General features: G+C 36.9%; 1 protein-coding gene across 1 annotated transcript in view; it reads left to right on the forward strand.

Annotated features, from left to right (window-relative positions):
* The window catches only part of LOC110025675 (two pore calcium channel protein 1), a 117,732-nt gene extending 107,598 nt beyond the window's left edge, over positions 1-10,134 (forward strand). Inside the window, 3 exon segments of the mRNA XM_020726283.1 lie at positions 9,603-9,640; positions 9,726-9,826; positions 9,925-10,134. Coding sequence (XP_020581942.1) covers positions 9,603-9,640; positions 9,726-9,813 — 126 coding nt within the window. The 3' untranslated portion in view covers positions 9,814-9,826; positions 9,925-10,134.
* Positions 10,135-20,519: the final 10,385 nt, after the last annotated feature.

A 20,519-nucleotide genomic window follows, 5' to 3' on the forward strand; every position in this document is an offset into this window, starting at 1 on the left:
GAATACTAGACCTCACGAAAATTTGAGGTCAACAGTGCTCCACTCAATCAGCTGCTCACTCCCTTGCAATGTAGCAAGGGTCGCAGCTCTGCTCACTTGCTTCTGTCGCGTGAACCGAGGAAGGAGAGGGATCGAGAGAGAAAGGAGGAATTCAGGATTTGAAAATCGAAGCTCACTGTCCTATTCGACCGCGCGAATGAAATAAAAGGCGTGGATATCGGTTGTGAATAGTGGATCCGTGGGATTAATGGTAGGATTATGAAATATATATAAGATGTAATTAAGATAATATACTTTTAATTTCAAAATTTTATATCTCCTAATCCGTTCACGATTCTTGCGTGGTAATTCATATGGAATTGATCGATTTCCTGCGTAGAATTTAATAAAATTATTTCGATTGAATTTCAGGAGTTGAAAATTTTGGGGTACTTTTCAAATGTGTCGAACTTTAGCTAGTTCCTTAAAATTTGGGCGTTACAGTGATCTAATGAAAAATGACTTGTTGTTCATAAGAATTTGCAAAGAATATGTTTAAGCTTCTTTGGAAAAACTCAACGGGAATGCTTGAAAAATACTGACATAGAATATTGGTCTCCAATAGTTGGGATAAAATTAATAATATCTATGGTGATGATGCTGTAACTTTTTTAATGGTGTCTATAATGATATGGATCTTTCATTAGAGGTTTGTTCTTTGAGTTGTGCATGCATGTGTTGAATTTAGAAAATATATTGATAGTGAAATAGTTGTTAGCTGACATATGATGAATGATGATGAAGGTAGCTTCCCCTAGATGGAAAATATCTATTGATTGAAACGGTTTGATGCAAAATTTCATAGAAGGTATTTTTACTAAATCGCGATCAGTGTTTGTTTGAGTTTTAGCTTTATTGGCTTGGCAAGGACATACAATGACTTACCATTGCTTGCTTGACCTTGATGTTGCTATCATCTTAGGCAACGCTCAATAAGAATTCATGAAAAGTAAAGACTCATAAAGTGAATTAACACCGAACTCGGACAAGTCCGTGTGCAAATATTTGGAAATGTGGGTTGTTGATGCGGGTGCTTGGCTGAATCAATTCAATTGGTTCAGCAAGGGGTGTTGCTCCAATAGGGAGACTGAATCAACCGACTAAGCCACTAGGCGGGAATTGCTGACCTTCCAACCCCTCCTGTTCTACTTACTATTATATATAGGATGTTTGTTTGCCTTAGGGTTTAGTCTTGGTTTTCTAATTTCAAAGTTTTGTTTTCAGGCATTTTTCCTTGCAAAAGAATTGCCACCCCATCCGCTCTCTCACTGCATCTCTATTTCCTGTAGTCAACATCCTTGCCACCTCCATCCACCTGCCTCTATCCACTGGCCACCCAAGGCCCTCTTCTTCTTCTTGTCTACAACTGTCAGCCACCTAGCCTTTCCCTGTGTCTTTCCCATCCAACACCCCCCCCAAATGTTCCTACTTGGCCCTAGCTAGATAAATTGATGTTTTGTTGTGTTTTGCGTTTGTTTTTAGTCTTGATTTTAACCCTAGTTGCCTTTGCTTAATAATATTTGCTTCCTTTATTATTGTTTGGGTTAATTTCAAAATCATGTGGTGTTTGGGTTAATTTCAAAATCATGTGGTATCAGAGCCAGAATTCAGACTTAGGGTTTCCTAGCTTTTACCTTACCCCCACCACCAAAAATTTTTTTTCCTATCTTCAACCAATCCCAAACCCTTAATCATGCCATCGTGTTGATACATGTCGGAACCTGCTCGAGAAGAAATACAGCGTGAGATCTATTGGCTTTGACAGAGGCTCGAGGAGATTGATGATGGAACCCAAGAAAGATTGCACTTGATCGCGATCTGAAGAGTCAAAGGGAGATAGGGACGAGGATTTGAATTCGTTCTTTAGGGAAGACGTCAGTGAGGAGGAATACAAGCCTCGTTGCTTCGGGATTCAGTATCAGAGAAACCTGATAGAGGAGCCCACATTTCGAGGAGTTAGGGATTACAACATCAAGGTGGATTTATAGAGTTTGATGAGGTATGGATCCAGACAACTTTATCAATTGGTTGTAATCTATTGAGCAAATTTTCGAATATAAGGAAATGTCAGAGGATAAATAGGTAAAATTAGCAGCTATCAAGTTGAAGAAACCTCCTCCTTATATTGAAAAAACTTGTAGCGGTAAGGGAAGAGAGAAGTGACAAGATTATCAAGCGGGAAAAGATGTGAAAAGAGATGCGGAAGAAATGCCTTTCACCTAATTACAATTAGGATATGTTTAAGACTCCGCATGTGGCTGAGAGACCTATTAGTGGAGTTCACGATACAGTTCCACTAGTTGTAGATGAAGTGTGAATTGGTCGAGCTGAAGGAACACACCATAGCCCGTTATCGGGGAGACATGAAGCTCGCTTTTAGCAATGTTGTGTAGTTACAGTTATATTGGTCATTAGGGGATGTTCAAATCGTAATCTTGAAAATGGAAAGATAGCAGAAATAGAGCAGACATCAATCCTCATTTAGATACCGGTACTCAGTAAGACTGTCGCCTACAATTACAGTGACTGACAAGGGTACCTCTGGAGTTGGCAAGACAGGACGGGAGAATGATAAGACACATCTGATTGGAAAGAAGCTGGAAAAAGGCAGCTCATCCAGTACAGTGCTTTCCAGAAGATGTTTCAAATACTACGGCTATAGATACTCCAGTTGTCCCACGAGTCGAGTTGTTTCATTCACAGATCAGGCCATTGTCGAGGAAGTAGATGAAGAGGAGTCAGAGTATAGTCTAGAGAAGAACCTCAGCTCCAAGGTGATGAGGGAGAGATGTTAGTTATACAGAGAGTTTGCAATCAGAGCCGGAGAGAGATCAGTCATGGCTAAGGCACAACATCTTTCACACCAAGTGCAAGGTGAAGGGAAAAGTTTACAGTTTAATTATCCGTGGTGGGAGCTGTAAAAATGTGGTGTTCAGGATGATGGTGAAGAAATTGGGATTTGCGACACAGAAATATCCTCAATCCTATTCGCATACCTTACTAAAGAGGAAAAAAGAGATACAGTTGCATCAACACTGTTTGGTTAAATTCTTAATTGGTAATTAGTTACAAGAGCAAGTGTAGTGTGACATGGTTCTGATGGACGCTTGCCATATTTTATGAGGGAGGTTTTAGCAGTTTTACTGTAAGACTCAGCATGACGGCTTCAAAAATACTTATTTAAAAAGGATGGAAAACACTATGTTATTACCTATAATAGCAGCAAGAGGTGTAAATGACATAGAGGAGGCATTAGCTTCTAGGGCGACCTTCATGCATTTAGTTCAGGATGCTCCAGTGGCAATGACATTGGTCCTATTAAGGGATTGAGGAGGAGAGTGAGATACCTGCATTAATAAAGCCCCTACTATGTGATTTACAGGATGTGATGGCTGATAGTATTCTAGAGGGATTACTGCCATTAAGAGAAATTTATCAAGTCAGAGATCTTATGACCAGATCACTGTTGCCAAATCGGCCTACCTACATATTGAGACTTGTAGAGTACAAGAAGTTACAATAATATGTACATGATCTCGTCGCGAGAGGTTTGGCCTGAGAGAGTACCAGTTTGTGTTGTCCTCACTCTTATGGTACCCAAGAAGGATGGTTCATGTGGATGTGCATCGATAGTATGACAATCAACAAGATCATTGGTCTCTTAGATCAGTTGCATGGAGCCACCCTTTTTTATAAGATTGCCTTACGCAGTGGGTACCACTAAATCCGGATGAAACCAGGAGACTAGTGGAAGTCCTCTTTCAAAAGATGGGGTGACTTATACGATTAGACAATTATGCTCTATTGATTGTGAAATGCGCTTAACACTTTTATGAAGTTAATGAATTAGGTGTTCCAGGCTGACATTGGGAAATTTGTGATGTACTTCGACAATATCTTGGTGTACAACCGTTCCGAGGAAGAGCACTTACAACATCTAAGAACGGTATTGGAGGTGTTACGAGCAGAAAAGTTGTATGCCCACCCAAGGAAGTGCCACTTTATAACATCCCAAGTATTTTTTTTTGGTTGTCATGTCTAGTGTAGGCATTCCGATTGACCCTAAAAAGGTTGAGGCCATTGTGAGCTTGACCGCACGGCAGTCTTTCACTGAGCTGAGATAGTTTCTGGGTATAACATCATTTTAAAGGTAATTCATCGAGAGCTTTAGTACCATAACCTCCCTAGCAGAGCTTTTGAAGGGAGAGAAATTTCAATAGACAAATGCAGCCTAGAATAGTTGCAATAAACTAGAGAAGGTGACACATGCATTAGTCTTGGCATTACCAGATTTGTACAAGCTGTTTGAGGTAAAGTGTGATGCATCCGACGTGGGGAAAGGAGCAGTGTTAAATCAGGGAGGTCACCCCATCTCCTTTTACAATGAGAAGCTAAATGAGTCCAGGAAGAAATACTTGATGTGTGACAAGGAGTTTTATGCTATTGGGAAAACTTTTGAGCACTTGAGTCATTACTTACAAGGAAGTTAACATTCTTCACGGACTAGGAAGCCTCGAAATTCTTGTACAAGCAGAGTAAAATAAAGGGTTGACACATAACTTGGATGGAGTTCTTAGCATTGTTCCAGTTCGTGCTTGAGCACAAGGCGGGGAGTAGCCTTCGCTTGTTGATCACTGGGATACAGGCTCGAGTCATGGGTTTTGAGATAGTAATGGATTATGTTGTGTGTTCCTAGATGTTTATTGAGGAAGTCCATTGTTCAGGAAAGTCATGGTGGAGGACTTAGAGGGCATTTTTGTCATGACCAGACTCTCGCACTCGCGAGAGAACAATTTTTTTGGCCTCAACTAGTGAGAGATTTGAAGTGACATGCCAGGCAATGTCAGCTTTGTCATGTAACAAAGACCATGGGACAGATCACAAGGTTATATGCCCCATTACAAGTACCAAATGCACCGTGGGAGGTTGTCAGCATTGATTTTCTGGTGGGCCTCCCGATGACACAGTGGAACAAGGATTCATTCATGATGGATTGATTCTCGAAGGTAACACATTTTGTACCCTGTCATTGGACACTGAATGCATCACATATCATTGACTTGTACTTCAAGGAGATTGCAAGTTTGCACAGGATAACCCAAAACTACTATTTCAGACTGGAATTTTTAGTTTCTGAGTCACTTCTGAAGGACACTGTGGGGAAAATTAGGCATTAAGCTTTAATTCAATTCCGCAGCCATCTACAGACGGATGGTTAAAGTGAGCTAGTGAATAGGAGTCTTGGAAATATGCTGAGATGCTTTGTTGGGAAGAATATTAAGCACTGAGACATGATTTTAACTTAGGTTGAGTTTGCTTACGACAAATCTGAGTCAAACTACAAGACACACCCCATTTGAGGTTTTATATAGACGCAACCCGCTCACTCCATTTGAATTAGTACTGTCCTTGTCGACATCAGAAATTAGTGAGGATGCAATGGAACAGGTGCACAAGACTAAGAATTTTCGTGAGGAGGTTGGAAAGACGATCACTAAGCAGAATTGCAAGTATCATACATAGGCAAACAAAATAAAGAAAAAAAGTGACTTTCAAGAAGGAGAACTATTGTGGATCCGCCTGATGAAAGAAAGATTTTCAGTAGGTGCATTTAGAAAACTCAAACCCGTAGCAGATGGACTTTTCTGAATACTCTGAAAGTTGAATGACGACACTTATAAGATTGATCTGCCAAGAGAATTCAATGTTTCTATTACGTTCACATTCACGAACTTGACATCATTCTATGAGGAACCAACAGCTTCGACAAATTAAGTCAAAGGCCCCCCAACCTCGCGCGGGGTGGGGGGGGGGGGGGTGGGGGTGGTTTATTGGGTTTAACGTACTGGCTTAACCGATTCAACAAGGGTTGCTACTCCAACAGAGAGACTGGATTGGCCGACTAAGCCACTGAGCGAGATTTGCCATCCTTCCTCCCCCCTCTTATTCTACCTACTTTTATATATGGGTTGCCTGTTTGTTTTAATATTTATTCCTGGTTTTCTTATTTCATATTTCTACCTTCTGTTGTTTTTCCTTGTTAGGGTTGTATTTGAGAATAAGTGGTGCTCCTACTATTTCTTGGTTCGAGGTGGTGACGTCGTCTACCTACTTCCCCCACACAAACCTATGCCTAGCTGTTGTCCTACAGTTAGCTCCTGCCCTTCCAGCTTACAGCCATCGGCCTGCTGCCACCTCCACTCCCCCCCATGTTCCCAGTCCCTGCCCCACTTGTTGTCTCTCTGCATCCCTATTTCACACTACCAACCTCACTGCTACTTTCCTCCATCGACCACCCAAGACCCTCTTCTTCTCCCTGTCTACAACCGCCAGCCACCCAACCTTCCTTGTCTCTACCCATCCACCACCATCCTATCCCTACTCAACAGCCAACCACTAACCCTTGACACCACTATCCCTGGATGTTCCTTCTCGGCCCTAGCTGGATATTAATGTTTTGTTGTGTTTTCATTTCCATTTGAGTCCTGATTATAACCCTAATTGCTCTTGCTTAATAATGTTTGTTTCTGTTATTATGGTTTGGGTTAATTCCACTATTAGTTGTAGGATGGGAAACATAAGTAGAAATGACGACGGTGGTTGAGGAATAGAGAACACTAATTTTGGCCAACAAATCGGAATAGTTTGGCAAAATATGGACGAGGTGGAGGTTTCATCGCCTTTACTTAGGCTTGTTAACGATCCACCCTCGATCTGAGCTGAGGTCGGCTCAAATCGACTCGAAAAAAAATTGATCCAAGATTTTGGCTTGAGCTCGGCTCGTTTATTTTGATTTGAGCCAAAATTCGAATCAACTTTTGAAATATTAACAATCTTCGAGCTAAATTTACTAAACTCAAATTCATATGTTGTTAACAATCTGATTTCGAGCTGGCTATTTCGAACTAAGCTGGGGTAGATTCAAAATTGGCTGAAAAAAAATTCGATCAAAAAATTTGGTTGATCTCGATTTGAACCAAAATTCGAATCAATCTTCTAGCGATTAATGATATTCGAGCTAAATTCACAACCCTACCTATACTCTTCAAAATATAGATCCTCCAATTGAAAAATAGGCTAGAGTTCTCCACATTGGAGTAAAGAAAGAGAAAAGACTCCAAACAACATTAGCACCTAATGAAGGCTAATATGATGCTAATGGCGCTAATGAATTTGAAAAATCTTGAAGCTTAATAAGCTGTTTTTTTGTTAAAATGTCACCTAGTGAAGATTGATATTTGTATGCTTGAGAATAGAAGTGCATTTAGAAAGTATTTGTTGTCCATGTTGTTAAAGGACAGTTCGGCGCTTGCCTTGGAGATTGATCAAGATGAGGCAAACACTTTACAAACTTTAGTTGGTTTCATTTTTTAGGTACACCTAAGCGAGCTGCTTGTTGTGTTGGTTCAAGCAGTGGGCAAACACTTTGACTTGTGAGATGAGTACTTAAAGTACAATTTGATCCAATGTAAGTGGTAGAACTCAAAGTTATAAAGTAGTAGAACCCATGGTGAAGAATATAAGCTCGAGGAAAACTAACACAACGATCTATAATTATGCATTCAATAATAAATATGAGAGTATCGATGATGAAAATGATAAAATAAATAGTGGTGAAAGTTAAGTTTATTCTTTTTTTATTCTTGCTATAAAATTTAGTAGTATTATATTTCTTATTTAAAATAATTTATTTAGTAATGTTTTGAATTTAACATATAAATAGGTGATGTAGCTATTTCATTTTTAGTACATGAATTCACTTGGGATAGTGATTATGATGTTATGTAATTTCTCGAATATTGGGCATTCATATTGCCTTAAATGTGTCTTGTGCTTGAAGCTAAGAACATATATATATATATATATATATACATACATATATAGATACATATACATACATATATAGATACATATACATACATATATAGATACATATACATACATATATAGATACATATACATACATGATACATATCATATACATACATATATAGATACATATACATACATATATAGATACATATACATACATATATAGATACATATACATACATATATAGATACATATACATACATATATAGATACATATACATATATATATATATATATATATATATTTAAAAGCCCAAAAAAACTAATATATTAACTAGAGAGAAAGATACAGATACAATGTGATGGAGGGCTCAAGCATGGTACCTTGCTCACACAAAAACCACAAGGGATTCCACAACTAGAAAATACTGAAAAGTACATTAGAGACATAAAGAAAAAAAAAAACCCGACAAATGCATAAATACATAGTATCAGGTGGATAGAGATCAACCCAATTTGGTTTTGCCTCTTCCTCTGGTTTTAAGAAAGGAGCAAGCTAATAGGTTGGTAAGATGATTGCTATTGCCAGTAGTAACCAATGTATCATCCAATATGTTCCCGAGCTGGAATCGGCCTTCATTCTTCTTCTTTCTCCTGGAATAGACCTGTCATTCCTCTTCCGAAGATTGACTCACTTGATCTTAATCTAAAGTGTGCTGGGGATATGTGCAGATTGTTGGACATTAGAAGCAAGTGCATGTACCGGCTGATCTGTTATTGGATCAAAGGAGCACTCACATGTGTCTTGGCGTGTAAGTAAATCATCTTCAATAATAGTGGGTGTTATGAGCACACACACACACATATATATATATATATATATAATATATATATCCCACTGCTCTGGACATTTTAGTTTCACCTGTGGACGATACTACTAGACAGGAGGTGTCTGTTGCCTCTGTGGACCCCCCCAATGACACTGCTGTTACTATTACTGTGAATGATGTGATGCTGGAACCTTCAAACTCCATAGAAAACAATACTGATGGAACATTGCCTACAAAGGGTACTATCCAAACTGATAATCAGGAGAACCTCGCAGCTCCCCTCCTTTAGGAATTATCCGGTGTAGAGGCAACTCAAAATTCAAATATACTAGAATCTATTGTGGGTACTACGGTTGGTAATCCTTCTGCTTCAGCTCTACCACCTCATCAGACTGATTCTTTGGATGAGGAATGACAGGTTTACTTCCAGGAGGAAGAAGAAAAATGAACATCTACTTAAGCTCAAGAGTCTTATGGATGATACTTTGGTTACTTCGGGTAATGTTATGCACCTTTCTAATCTGTTAGCAGGATTCCTTCCGAGAACCAGAGCCAGAGGCAGGACTAGATTGGGATGACCCTCTTTTTTAGCGCCCTGGTGGTTTTGGGCTTTTTTTAATTTTTATTTGTACTCCTTTTTAACTTTTTTTCTGTGTTGTATCGTTTGGGTTTGGTGCCTACTTTTAGGCCCGCCTATACAACATATTTGTATATTTTCTCTTTAATATATTAGCCCTTGGGCTGTTTTCAAATATATATATATAAAAGATTTACTATGCCCTTTTCTCTGTATGTGTGAGGACTTAGAATTAACCTTGCATCAATATTTTAATTAATTGTTATGCAAAAATATTGTTCAGCTTTTTATTTGTTTAAAGCTTTCCATTTTCCATCCTTTGTAATGACATTTACAACATCAGGATGCTTTGGCCAGGAATGACCGTCGTCGGCTTACTGGGTATAAACCTGTCATCAAGTAATTTAGAGGGTTTGACCGTAGTTCCTCTAGAGAAGCATAAAAATATTATTTTATTGTGATGTAGCTTAAAGACACGGAGCCGAGCTGTTGACATTCTTCTTCATCACATGTTAAGTGCAGAGCTAAGCGAAACCCGAAGTTCCCAAGCATGATAACTTAATTGTGGTGAGTATGGGATTCTTCATTATGTATCAAGTCATTTTCTAATTAGATATAACTGAATTTATAGCTTTCACTTTACTAACTTTATTTCATTGATGCAGCTTATGGTTAAATCCATTGTCGCACAGCATTGTCCCATGGTCACAAACATAACAAAATCCTAGTTCGTTCCTATTTTATGCCATAGTTTACTTTTATTAGGAATTTTATGTATACTCAACTCCTTTTTTTCTTGTTTTGTTGTGTTATAGTTTTCACTTTTTTTAGGATTTATTATGCAGTTATATCAAGGCTACTATATTTATTTTAAGAGCTAATGTCATTTTTGATATTAAAAATTCCTTATGTTTGTTGGGCCTTGCCTGGTCTCTCTCTCTTTTAGCCCTTGGTGAGGATATTTAATCTATATACAAGGAATTTCCTGCTGTGTAAGAAATTGGAAGGACGGTGATGTTTTCTATGTCCTTATCTTAAATCATGTCTTCGTTGATCCTATTATGTTTTTTGTTAAGACCAATAATGGAAGTGAGAATGTGGCTAACAAGCAGCAGGAAAAGACCAGCATGGCACAAAAACTTCATTATGAGAAAAAAAGGCATCATCCAACTTGCTGAAAATTCTTATAATTAGTATATATATCACTTCAGGAATATACTTCTGTCAGTTTCAAGTTTCCTAGGATTTGTTTTAGCAAGCAGCCAGGTCTCCTAGCCATATTGGTTACCTGGGAAATGTTGGGTTATATAGAAAATATAATTATAGAAATGGAATGGGAGGTAGCTGCTGCAATATTTTTTTCCCATTCTCTGGTTCCTATCCCCCCTGTCTCTCCTCTCCATGTTCTCCTGGGGCTTCGGGAAGGCTCGAACATTGCCACAATACCCTCTTTTTTCTAGTTTTGCAGGTTGGTGTGTATCAGTTTCGTTCGGGCATTAGAATTTTGGCTCCCACAACCTACATCTTCTTGCTTCATAAATTCTTGGAATTCGTTTGGAAAGCAACTGGAGAGATACTGATTGGCTTCTATCACTTTGGTGCTTTGTTTGGAGTTGTTTTGAATCAGGCCTTCAAATCCATATCCTTAAGAAAATACGTATTCGTCGCCCTACATCTCTGGATCAAGCAATTGAACTGGCAAAATTTATTGAAGTTAAATTCAATGATGATCACTCCATTTTCGACCGTCCACCATCTCAACTGAGAACAACTGCCATTTCATACGAATTTCCAGTTCGCCGACCGTCAACCGTGGAAATGTTAGCTCGTAAAAAAAAAAGGATTATGCTATAACTATGAGAAGTTCATCCATAGTGAATTATCTAAGAGGATGTTTATGACACAACATGATCCGATCTCAGTTCCAATGAAATCAGCACCACTACTCCTACTGAAACCTCACAAATCTAATAAGAACCCTGGCCAGCAATCACAATTCATACTTTAACCGAACAACCCCTTCCGAACACCATTCGCATTAAGGGCACCTTAACATATTCATTGATGGCGGCTCCACCCATAACTTGAAGATTGCTTGGTTAAACATCTACAACAACGATGTGTTAATTTTCAGTTCCATCATCAAAGCCATTTAGTTACAATCGACCTCTACATATTGCCGATAGAAGGTGCTGATGACATTCTTGGAGTGTAGTGGCTGTAATAATTGGTCGATGTCACCACTAATTACTACAAACTACCTATGAAATTATAGTGGAAAAACACCCAGATGAACTAATGGAATGCGTGCTCCACCATTGGAACTAATTAATTTTTATCAGTTGAGAAAACTGATGCATTTTGGTGCTATTTCTTCTCTATTTTAGCTAGCTACAATCACTACTACGTCTACAACCACTACTCAATACATACTTCCAACCACCATTGATAATAAAAAACCTTACTTCCTCGAGCAAACGATCACAAAGTCTGCCTTAGATCGGGAACGCCACCCATTAACATCAAACTATATACCGATATCCTCATTTCCCATAATCAGCACTTGCAACATTGATTTAGGAAATTCTTTTGCAAGGCTTTATTCGCACAAGCACAAGTCCATTCTCATCACAAAGTCTTTTAGTTAAAAAAAAAAGATGGCACTTGGCATTTGTGTTTATTATGGGGCATTTAATCAGAGTATCTCGTTTTTTTGTGCTCCTTTGATTTCACCTACTCAAAAATTAGTATAAGTTCATCAAATTCAATTTTGTACTCGTTAGAAGAATCTCTCTAGCGTAGGTGGTTGAGTTTAATGAACATATCCTATTAGTAATGCTGCGAAAGGTATTTGTACCGCATCTTCTGTTTCATTTTAGACCAGGTGTTGATCTTATTATTCACTTTCTGGTGTCGAAGATGTTTCAGGCTCTCCAACCACAATAAAGTATTTTTTTCTGAATTGATAATCTTATTTGTATTTATGTGACTGTCGAAATCTAATAAATTTATTTTTACTCAGATTCTTGCTTCTTTATTATTCACGTCCAATCATCAAGGTAGTGGTTTTTCATCACTCGAAATTGCCTGGTGGAAGGGATTTGCTTTCTCCTTTCAATGTCGATAGTCACCGACATGCAGTGAGTAACATTTCTGGATTGTCTCCTCTCGAAGGCGGCAAGCTTCTTTTGCAATTGAAAGATTTCACGCAACATATCCTCCATAGTAAGTTGGAAGACATTTCATTGAGGGTTCCTCCTTGGCTGCAAGGCATCCTTTCCGCTTGATCAAGTTTTTGGCTGGTGTAGGAATGCAAATCAAGGTTTGTCTAAGGCTTATGTTTTTGGTGGTAGGTGTAAGGGTGAAAAAGTTGGATTTTGAAAACTTAGGGGTTGGAGTAGGAATTGTGATAGGAATGATTGGGGTATGATATGAAAATTTTTTTAAAAATTTTGAATTTGGGTCAGAAAGGACAAATCTCAAAAAAATTTAGGATTTTTGGAATTTCTTAACCTGATGATACCATTTTAAAGCTCCCTCACATGATAGTGGCACAATAAGGAAGACACTTGTTTAAGTAGTTATTTATATTATGGAATTGAAATTTGAAGCTGTTGGTAGCAGGTGTCGATCCTTGACAACAAATAATAAGCTCCATGGTTAATCTCAGGGAGGATCGAACCCTAGTTACAGACCAAACAACAAGTTTCCTGAGGATACCCCACCCTTGGCACAAAGAAAGAGCTAAAAATGATCACCCAATAGTTCGTTTTTTATTAAAGAAGCCTACCTTATTTACGATCTAGGTAGGAATACACTTGGACAGTCTAAAAAGACCACTATACCTTTTTAAAAGAAAAAAAAAACATAAAAGAAACTAAAAACAAATACTAGGAATATACTGGATTACTCTCGCATCATTCGCCCAAGGTTGGAGAATTCCTTTTTTATTGTCCAATGTCTAAGTCTTTTGTGTAGTGATTAGTTAAATCAGATACATATAATAGAACTAGTAAGAGCAGATTCATACATTGTCTCAATTTTAATAAATGAACAAAAAAAACATCAAATGATACCACAAAGCACATGATATAGCTCTTGAGTGAATTCCAGAATCAGGTAACCTGTGACAGGACGACAAATTCAATGCATGCAACTGAGGGCAACTAAGTTATGCATACGCCATGTTAGTGCACTTTAATGTCAATGTTTGAAAATAAGAGTGTTTAATTACAACACGATATATATGACACTTAACAATGTTAAGTTCAAACAATATATCATGGTATATAGATATCTTTTGAGAACCATTATCATATGAGGAATTATAAATACCTATAGTGCTTAATGTAGGATGAATAGTGAAAAGCTTGGAAAAAGCCATCCCAGGTTGTCCTTTCCCTAGATGCAAAGTTTTAGGACATCTGAGCAATCACATTGCTTTCAAAGCAAGTATGTTGCCACCAAGCACTCCAAAACAAATTTACCCTGATTGCATTTGGATAGCGGTGACAGAGTTCCCTTGGTGACATCCTATAGCATGAATGGTTAGGAATGATCGAACCAAGTTTGAGTTCAATGGCATGTTGTATTTCCCACAAAGAAGGAAACTAAGTGAAGTTTCCTTTAGAAAAATGTCAAACTATTGTGCTGCTAGAATCCCTGCCCGACAGTCCCAATTTTCTGAAATCCGCAAGGAATAACCCTTCTTTGTATCCTTCAACACTTATTGTAAGAATGTAGCATCCAAGCTGTTGTTTGTAGCAGTCGAATTGCTGTTTGAAAAAACCAAACTGTTATTTCTAACATTGTTCCACTCTTTCATTGGAATCAAAGTAATTTGTCTTCCATTCTTAATAGAAGTAGGCTTGGGTATAACCATTAAGGTTGATCCGGTGGCTATATTGTCACGGTTTCTCAAGCAATAAATGACAAGCATCCATGGGAATGATATCCTCTTGGAACTTTAGGTGAAATGATAATCATACTAGACATTGTCTAGTAACTTGGAGCTCATTTCCCTTTTTAAGCCATGCAAGTTGATAAAAATGTGGATGTACTTTTGTTATCAATCTAAGTTTCTCAATCATTGTAGTAGGAATTACCTTTTCATAACTTTGATGTTGTTGCAAGCTTTGTCCCACACCGTTCGTCTTGTTTTAATGATATTGTGATGAAGACATTCTTGTAACGACCTGGCACAAAGCTTAGAATTAACTAAGAGGGGGGAACAGAAGATTAGATTGTGAAATTAAGTTTTTTAATTTAATTTTTCTATTTCTATCACCAATGATTTAATATCCATATGTTAATTGGAAGAGCCACTCAAGAAAACAATTTAATTGACTAAATAAAATAAATGTCTTTATGGTTGTTGTTTTTGTCTTTTATAAACAATTTTCTTCTTGTATCCATCTCATGCAAAATCATAAAGCCTAAAAAAATATTAAAACAACATAAAAAGTTATTTAAGATAATTCAGTAGAAATGTTTACAAAATCTCTGGTCCTCCTCCATCACAACTTATTGAGACAATCTTTTTAAGCACTTTTTGGAAGGAGCCCTTCAAAGTAATGCGCAAGAAATTGCATTAAAGCACGATTGTTCACCCAGGGACCGTTGGGCTTAAAGAATTTACTAGAGCCATAGAGCAATACATTCGTTGCATTACAATGGATAACATTTTGAATTGGTCATCATTACTTCCGGATTAACTACTCTTATAAAACACCATACAACACGACCATTCATCAAACTCCATTTCAAGTGCTATATGATCGCCTTCTAGCACCTATACATTAATACATCGACACACAATCCAATGTCGTAGTAACATGTGTATGTACTGTGCTCATTTGTCACTTTAATTCTACTTTTTTTATGTTTATGTTTTGCTTTTTGGAAGTTTTCTGTGTTGTAATTGCAAGATTTAGGGAAGGAGATTTAATGGAGCTTAGAATATTGCAAGATGGAGCTAAGTAGTGTTGTGGCATCTAGGCCCCAGATACAGGTCCTGATCATGTGCAGATAGAGCGAATGGAAACTAGTTGTCAGAAGACTGGAATGTAGGTGTCAGCATTTAGTGGTCCAAGTCATTCAAAAGAAAAACTCGAGAAGATGGAAAATAGGAATTGAAATAGTGGTGCTAGGTGTTAGACTAATAGCGCATAGGCACCAGAATGCTAGCACCTTGGCGCTGCCCATGGGAGCCTAAGCGCTGATCCATCCCTAAATTTTATTTAGAAAATAAAGCATGCGAAAAATAGGCCATGCGACTGCAGGGCGTAGGCGATGCACCCCCCAACACCTAAGCATAGTAGCGACCTGGGTGCCCATGCACTCCATGCCCTAAATTATGATGTTGTGCTTAGCGTTTAGGCGTTAGTTTGCACTACATGACGTTTGTGTAGTTATGATGCATCTTTTCGCTGAGAGGAGTATAAAAGCACTAAAAACGAATGAAGGGGGAGTCTTTTCTATCATTTTTTAGTGTGGAACATTGAAGGCAAGGAAAAGTTGCAGAGTGTTTTTGAGAAGAGAAAGGAGAGTGTTGAGAGAATCAAAGGGTGTAAACACTGCTTGTTTTCATTTCAGCAAAGTCCACTTTAGTTTGAGTTTTTACTTGGATTTCTGTGAAAGAATTTTTTGTATGATTCTTTCATGAATTCAAAGTTTGTTTTGTTGGTTTTTGTAATGGGCAGTGTATAATTTCTTTGTTTCTTCTTTGGATTGGAAATGTGGTTGTATAGAATTGAGGTTTTCTTTATGATCTGCATTTGAATTTTCTCAACTGTGTTGTGTTAAACGTTAAATTTAATTTGCATTATGTCTGGCCAATGAATTTATTAGAATCATTCGTGAATCTGTGATCTTAAAGGATAATTAGTTAACAAAATGGATTAACCACAACCTCATTGGAATAAGTATATTGCTTATGAGTTTATGCAATAAAAAAGATGTTATTTTTTTGAGTTGATCAGGGGATTTAGGGAACTGAACCTGTGACAACCAATTTTTCTTAGAATTCTAGAAAGGTTTAAGGAAGAATTCACTCTTGATTATCACTGGGATTTTATCATTTCCTCAATTATATTCACCACTAGACCAATTCAAAGGGGAAAATCCCCCAAATCTTGAATCTCTTTAAAAAACTCATTTTTCTTCCTAGTGTAGACTTTCTTTTAAAAAGAATTAGGATAAAAATTTTATTGAATTTTAAGAATTTGAATAATTCAGACTACCACTGATGACAGTGAACTAGAATATTTTCTTTTGGGATTCAGCTTGTTCCTGATGGGATTGATACCCAAGCTCTATTCTGGATACTACTGATATGACATGTATACTTGCGTGAGTCACCTGTGCTTTGTCACACTTGGTTCGTATTAAATTTTTGGCGGCATTGTCGGGGAATAATGGTGAATTTTATGTCAGAAAAATATTAGTCAAACTTTTAGGTCTAGACTTGAAAAGCGAAGTGTTACACTGTCATTTCTTTTCATTAGTGTTTTTTTCTCATACATAAACACAAAAATTTAAAAATACACTATTTGTAGTTCTTGTGTTACTATTAAACTTGTGTACATGTTGTTTCTTTTACTTGTGCATCACTTGTTTTATGTTAGTTTTTCAGTTTCATGCTTACATTGTTTAGTGCTTTTATCGGTTGAAGTTTGATTTAATTTGAACTATGTGAAGCTCTTATTAGCTCAGGGCCACTTAGCCAGTTTAGTCTATTTGGTGTGTGCATAATTATGGATCTTCAGACCTCAAACCTTATTAAGTTAGAAAGAACTATAGAAAAAAAAATCCAGATGACTAAAAGAAAAAAACCATAAAAAAAAACTAGTTGAGATATCACAGATTCTTCAATAGAAGCTGAATACCCACAGACGCAATGACATGCCTAGACCTCTTAGAGAATTTACAAACATTGTTGTAGATGAAATCCATTTAAGCATTAATAACGTATTGTAGATGCTAACTCGTTTCAACTAAAACCGAATATCATTCAGATGGTATAAGATAACTAGTTTAGGGGGTATCATCTGAATGCTTTTTAGGAATATGTGCCACATTTTGCTCCAATGGTGTCTCTAAATGACATCGTTAGGCTAAGAATATTCCCTTTCTCCCTTAGGGATAAAGCTAAAATGTAGCTTAAATTCCTAGCTCCTTGTTCTATCATCACCCGGAATGAACTGACACATAAATTCTTAAATAAGTACTTCCCACCATCAGAAAGAGCCAAACTTTGGAATAACATTATCTCTTTTAACTAATTTGATCTGGAATCCCGTTACGAGGCTTGGGAAAGATTTAAGAAGTTACTTAGGAAGTGTCCTCACCATGCACCACCAGACTGATTGATTTTTCAGAAATTTTACAGTGGTTTAGTAAGATCTCTTAGGTCGATCAGAAATGTTGTGGTAGGTGATCCACAAAAATAATATACTGTTTTAAGTACCCTTTTTATGTCTTTTTTTGGCGATATTGCACTTTAAAGAAAAGTATTTTTGTGTTTTTGTTGCAGGTATACCATTTTTAGGCATTTGGAGTAAAAATGGCAAAAAGAGCAAAATTTGGAGCAAAAACAACCAATTTTGGGGTTTGACGCATGATGCGCCAAAATCCATAGCGCTAACGCATGATGCGCCAAGCGACATTTTCAAATTAAGGCGGTTCGAGACAAATTTTGCTTGAATTTTCAAAGGGACACTTATTCTAAGCACCCCATGGAGTGATTCAATGTATGTAGACACTTTGGAAGGTTCCAATTTGAAAAGATTTAACTTTTGGATCAAGGAGGCACATCTTTTGAAATTCAAAATTTTGACTTTTGAATTTTTGAGGGAATTGAGACTCTTTTTAGAGAGGAGAGACAACCAACAAAATGGAACTTCTAAAGGGACTTGGAAGGGGTGGGGGGCGAAAAAGTTAGAGAGAGAGGATAGTCGTGAGTTAGAGAGAGAAAAAGGAGGAGATTTTCTTCTAGGGTTGTAAGAGGAGAGGGAAGGTGAGAGATTTCTTATTCATTACATTTCTAAGAGAGAATTGGGAGAGATTGTAAAGAGAGAAAGACTTGGAGAGAACTTCTAAGGATGGAAGGATTGTGAGTTAAGTTGTACTTTTCATTTCTTTTGTTTGTAAACTTATTTTTATATATGAAATCCGTGTTTTATCGTATCATTCTCATGAATTCTGAGTAGTCTTATTTATCCTTCTTCCTATTTTGAAGAAATGGTTTTGTGAAGAATTGATTTTATTTTCTATGATTTTAAATGCCAATAATTTGAACTCTGATCTTTATTTACTTTTCGATCTGGCAAATTAAAATGTTAAAATGTGTTGAGAAACATATGTTCCAAAAGGGCTACGATTTCTACAGAATGGAAAGAATCACATTTGAATCCATGGGAGATGATGTCATCCATGGGGTTGAGTGCAAATAAATAAGAAAATATATTTTATTAGATGCATTGCGAGAGAGTAGAATCCCTAATTTGGTTCAGTTGATTGGAAACTAATGCGAGCATGTTAGGCCTCAGGGTAGGGAGTCGAGGAAACTCTAGAGTGACAGCCGGTATCCTCCCAGCCTAACCACAAAATTAGGGACCAAACTCTGGATTTTCTTTATAGTCTCAGAAGATGGTAGAGAATATGATTGCTCCTATTTGGCACAAAATAATTTTTAAATATATTTTTCAAATGATTTCAATTTCTTCACAAGCCATATTTTCATTATAAAGGAGAAGGATGCTTTCTCATACTTGAACTTTTCGTCCACAAAAACCTTTATTTTATTTCATCAATTTATTTTTGAAAGTTTAGCATCTAGTTCAATTTACTTGTTATAGTTGTATATCTGCATATTTAGAAACATTTTACTTAAGTAGTTTAATTTTAAACTTTGCACTTTGTTTTTATTTTTATTTTTATTTTATAATAGAATATAATTAGCTAGCTTATATATATTTCCAGTTTCGCTATGGGATTGATATCTACGACTCCATTAAAGTTTTATATTACTTGAATGATACGTATACTTGCATTATATGTAAATGGGAATTGAGATTTTAAAAAAGGATTTTAAAGATAAATTATTTTTATTAAAATTACATTATAGTTTGAGTTACATTGCATCATTATTATTAACCTACACAAATTCCCACGCGATCAGCAGGAGTTTCCTCTGTGTATAAGAGTTTGAAGAGGTCTATTCATTGATCTAGGAGATGGCGATGAATGATTTTCAATGGCCTTCTGATAGAGTGAAACCTAGGAAGTAGCCAATATTCATGACACGTGTTATCAATCTTGAACTCTCAAGTAGCAGCTATCTCTAGGAAGCTAGATCAATTAAGATTGAATCCAACACAAGGATCTTTAGTTATAGATGAGTACGCTTATGGATAACTGGTAGATCTGAGTGCATTATCCATAGATTCAATGAATGCCATCAATAATAGGTTTAACAAGTCCTACTCCAATTCCTATAACCCTAGTTGGAAGAATCACTCAAACATTACTTGGAACAATAATAATCTATGTGTAGGAACCCAACATTGGGGAAATATTCAAGCTAATTCAGTTAGAAATTGGAGTAATTAGGGTAGTGACAACCCAAGGTAGACTTACCCTCTTGGTTTTTTACTCAAACCCTCAGTTTAATGATAAGAAGTTGTCATTGGAAGAAGCAGTGTTACAAGTGGGAAATCAACTGCAGAGTCAAGTTCATGCTATTATGAACATACCAAACCAACTAGGTCAGATAGCAAATTCTCCAAGTAATATGCCTTAGAGAACTCTTCCTAGCAACACTGAAGTTAACCTCACGGAGAGGTAATTAATTTGAGGAGTGAGAAAGAATTAGAACAAGTGATTAGGAGGGAGCCTGTAGCAGAAGAAGTCAATCTTGAGCTTGAAAGAAGTAGTGAAAAACTTTCTTTAGACTTAGGAAGTTCAACCTCACCTCCTAGGATGTACATAGAAAGACCACGCTCACCATTTCCTCGAAGATTTCAAAAACATAAATTTGATCAACAATTCTCTAGATTTCTGGAAGGGTTTAAGAAACTTACAATTAATATATCCTTTGTTGAGGCCTTATAGCAAATTTATAGCTATGTGAAGTTTATGAAGAACATTTCAAACAAGAAAAGAAAGGAGATTTTGAGATAGTAGCACTTAGTGAGGGGTGTGGTATTATTATTCAGAAGAATCATTCTAAAAAAATTAAGGACTCTGGTAGTTTTACGAT

The sequence above is a fragment of the Phalaenopsis equestris genome, unplaced genomic scaffold (genome assembly GCF_001263595.1).
Source record: "Phalaenopsis equestris unplaced genomic scaffold, ASM126359v1 Scaffold000323, whole genome shotgun sequence".
Classification (NCBI taxonomy): domain Eukaryota; kingdom Viridiplantae; phylum Streptophyta; class Magnoliopsida; order Asparagales; family Orchidaceae; genus Phalaenopsis; species Phalaenopsis equestris.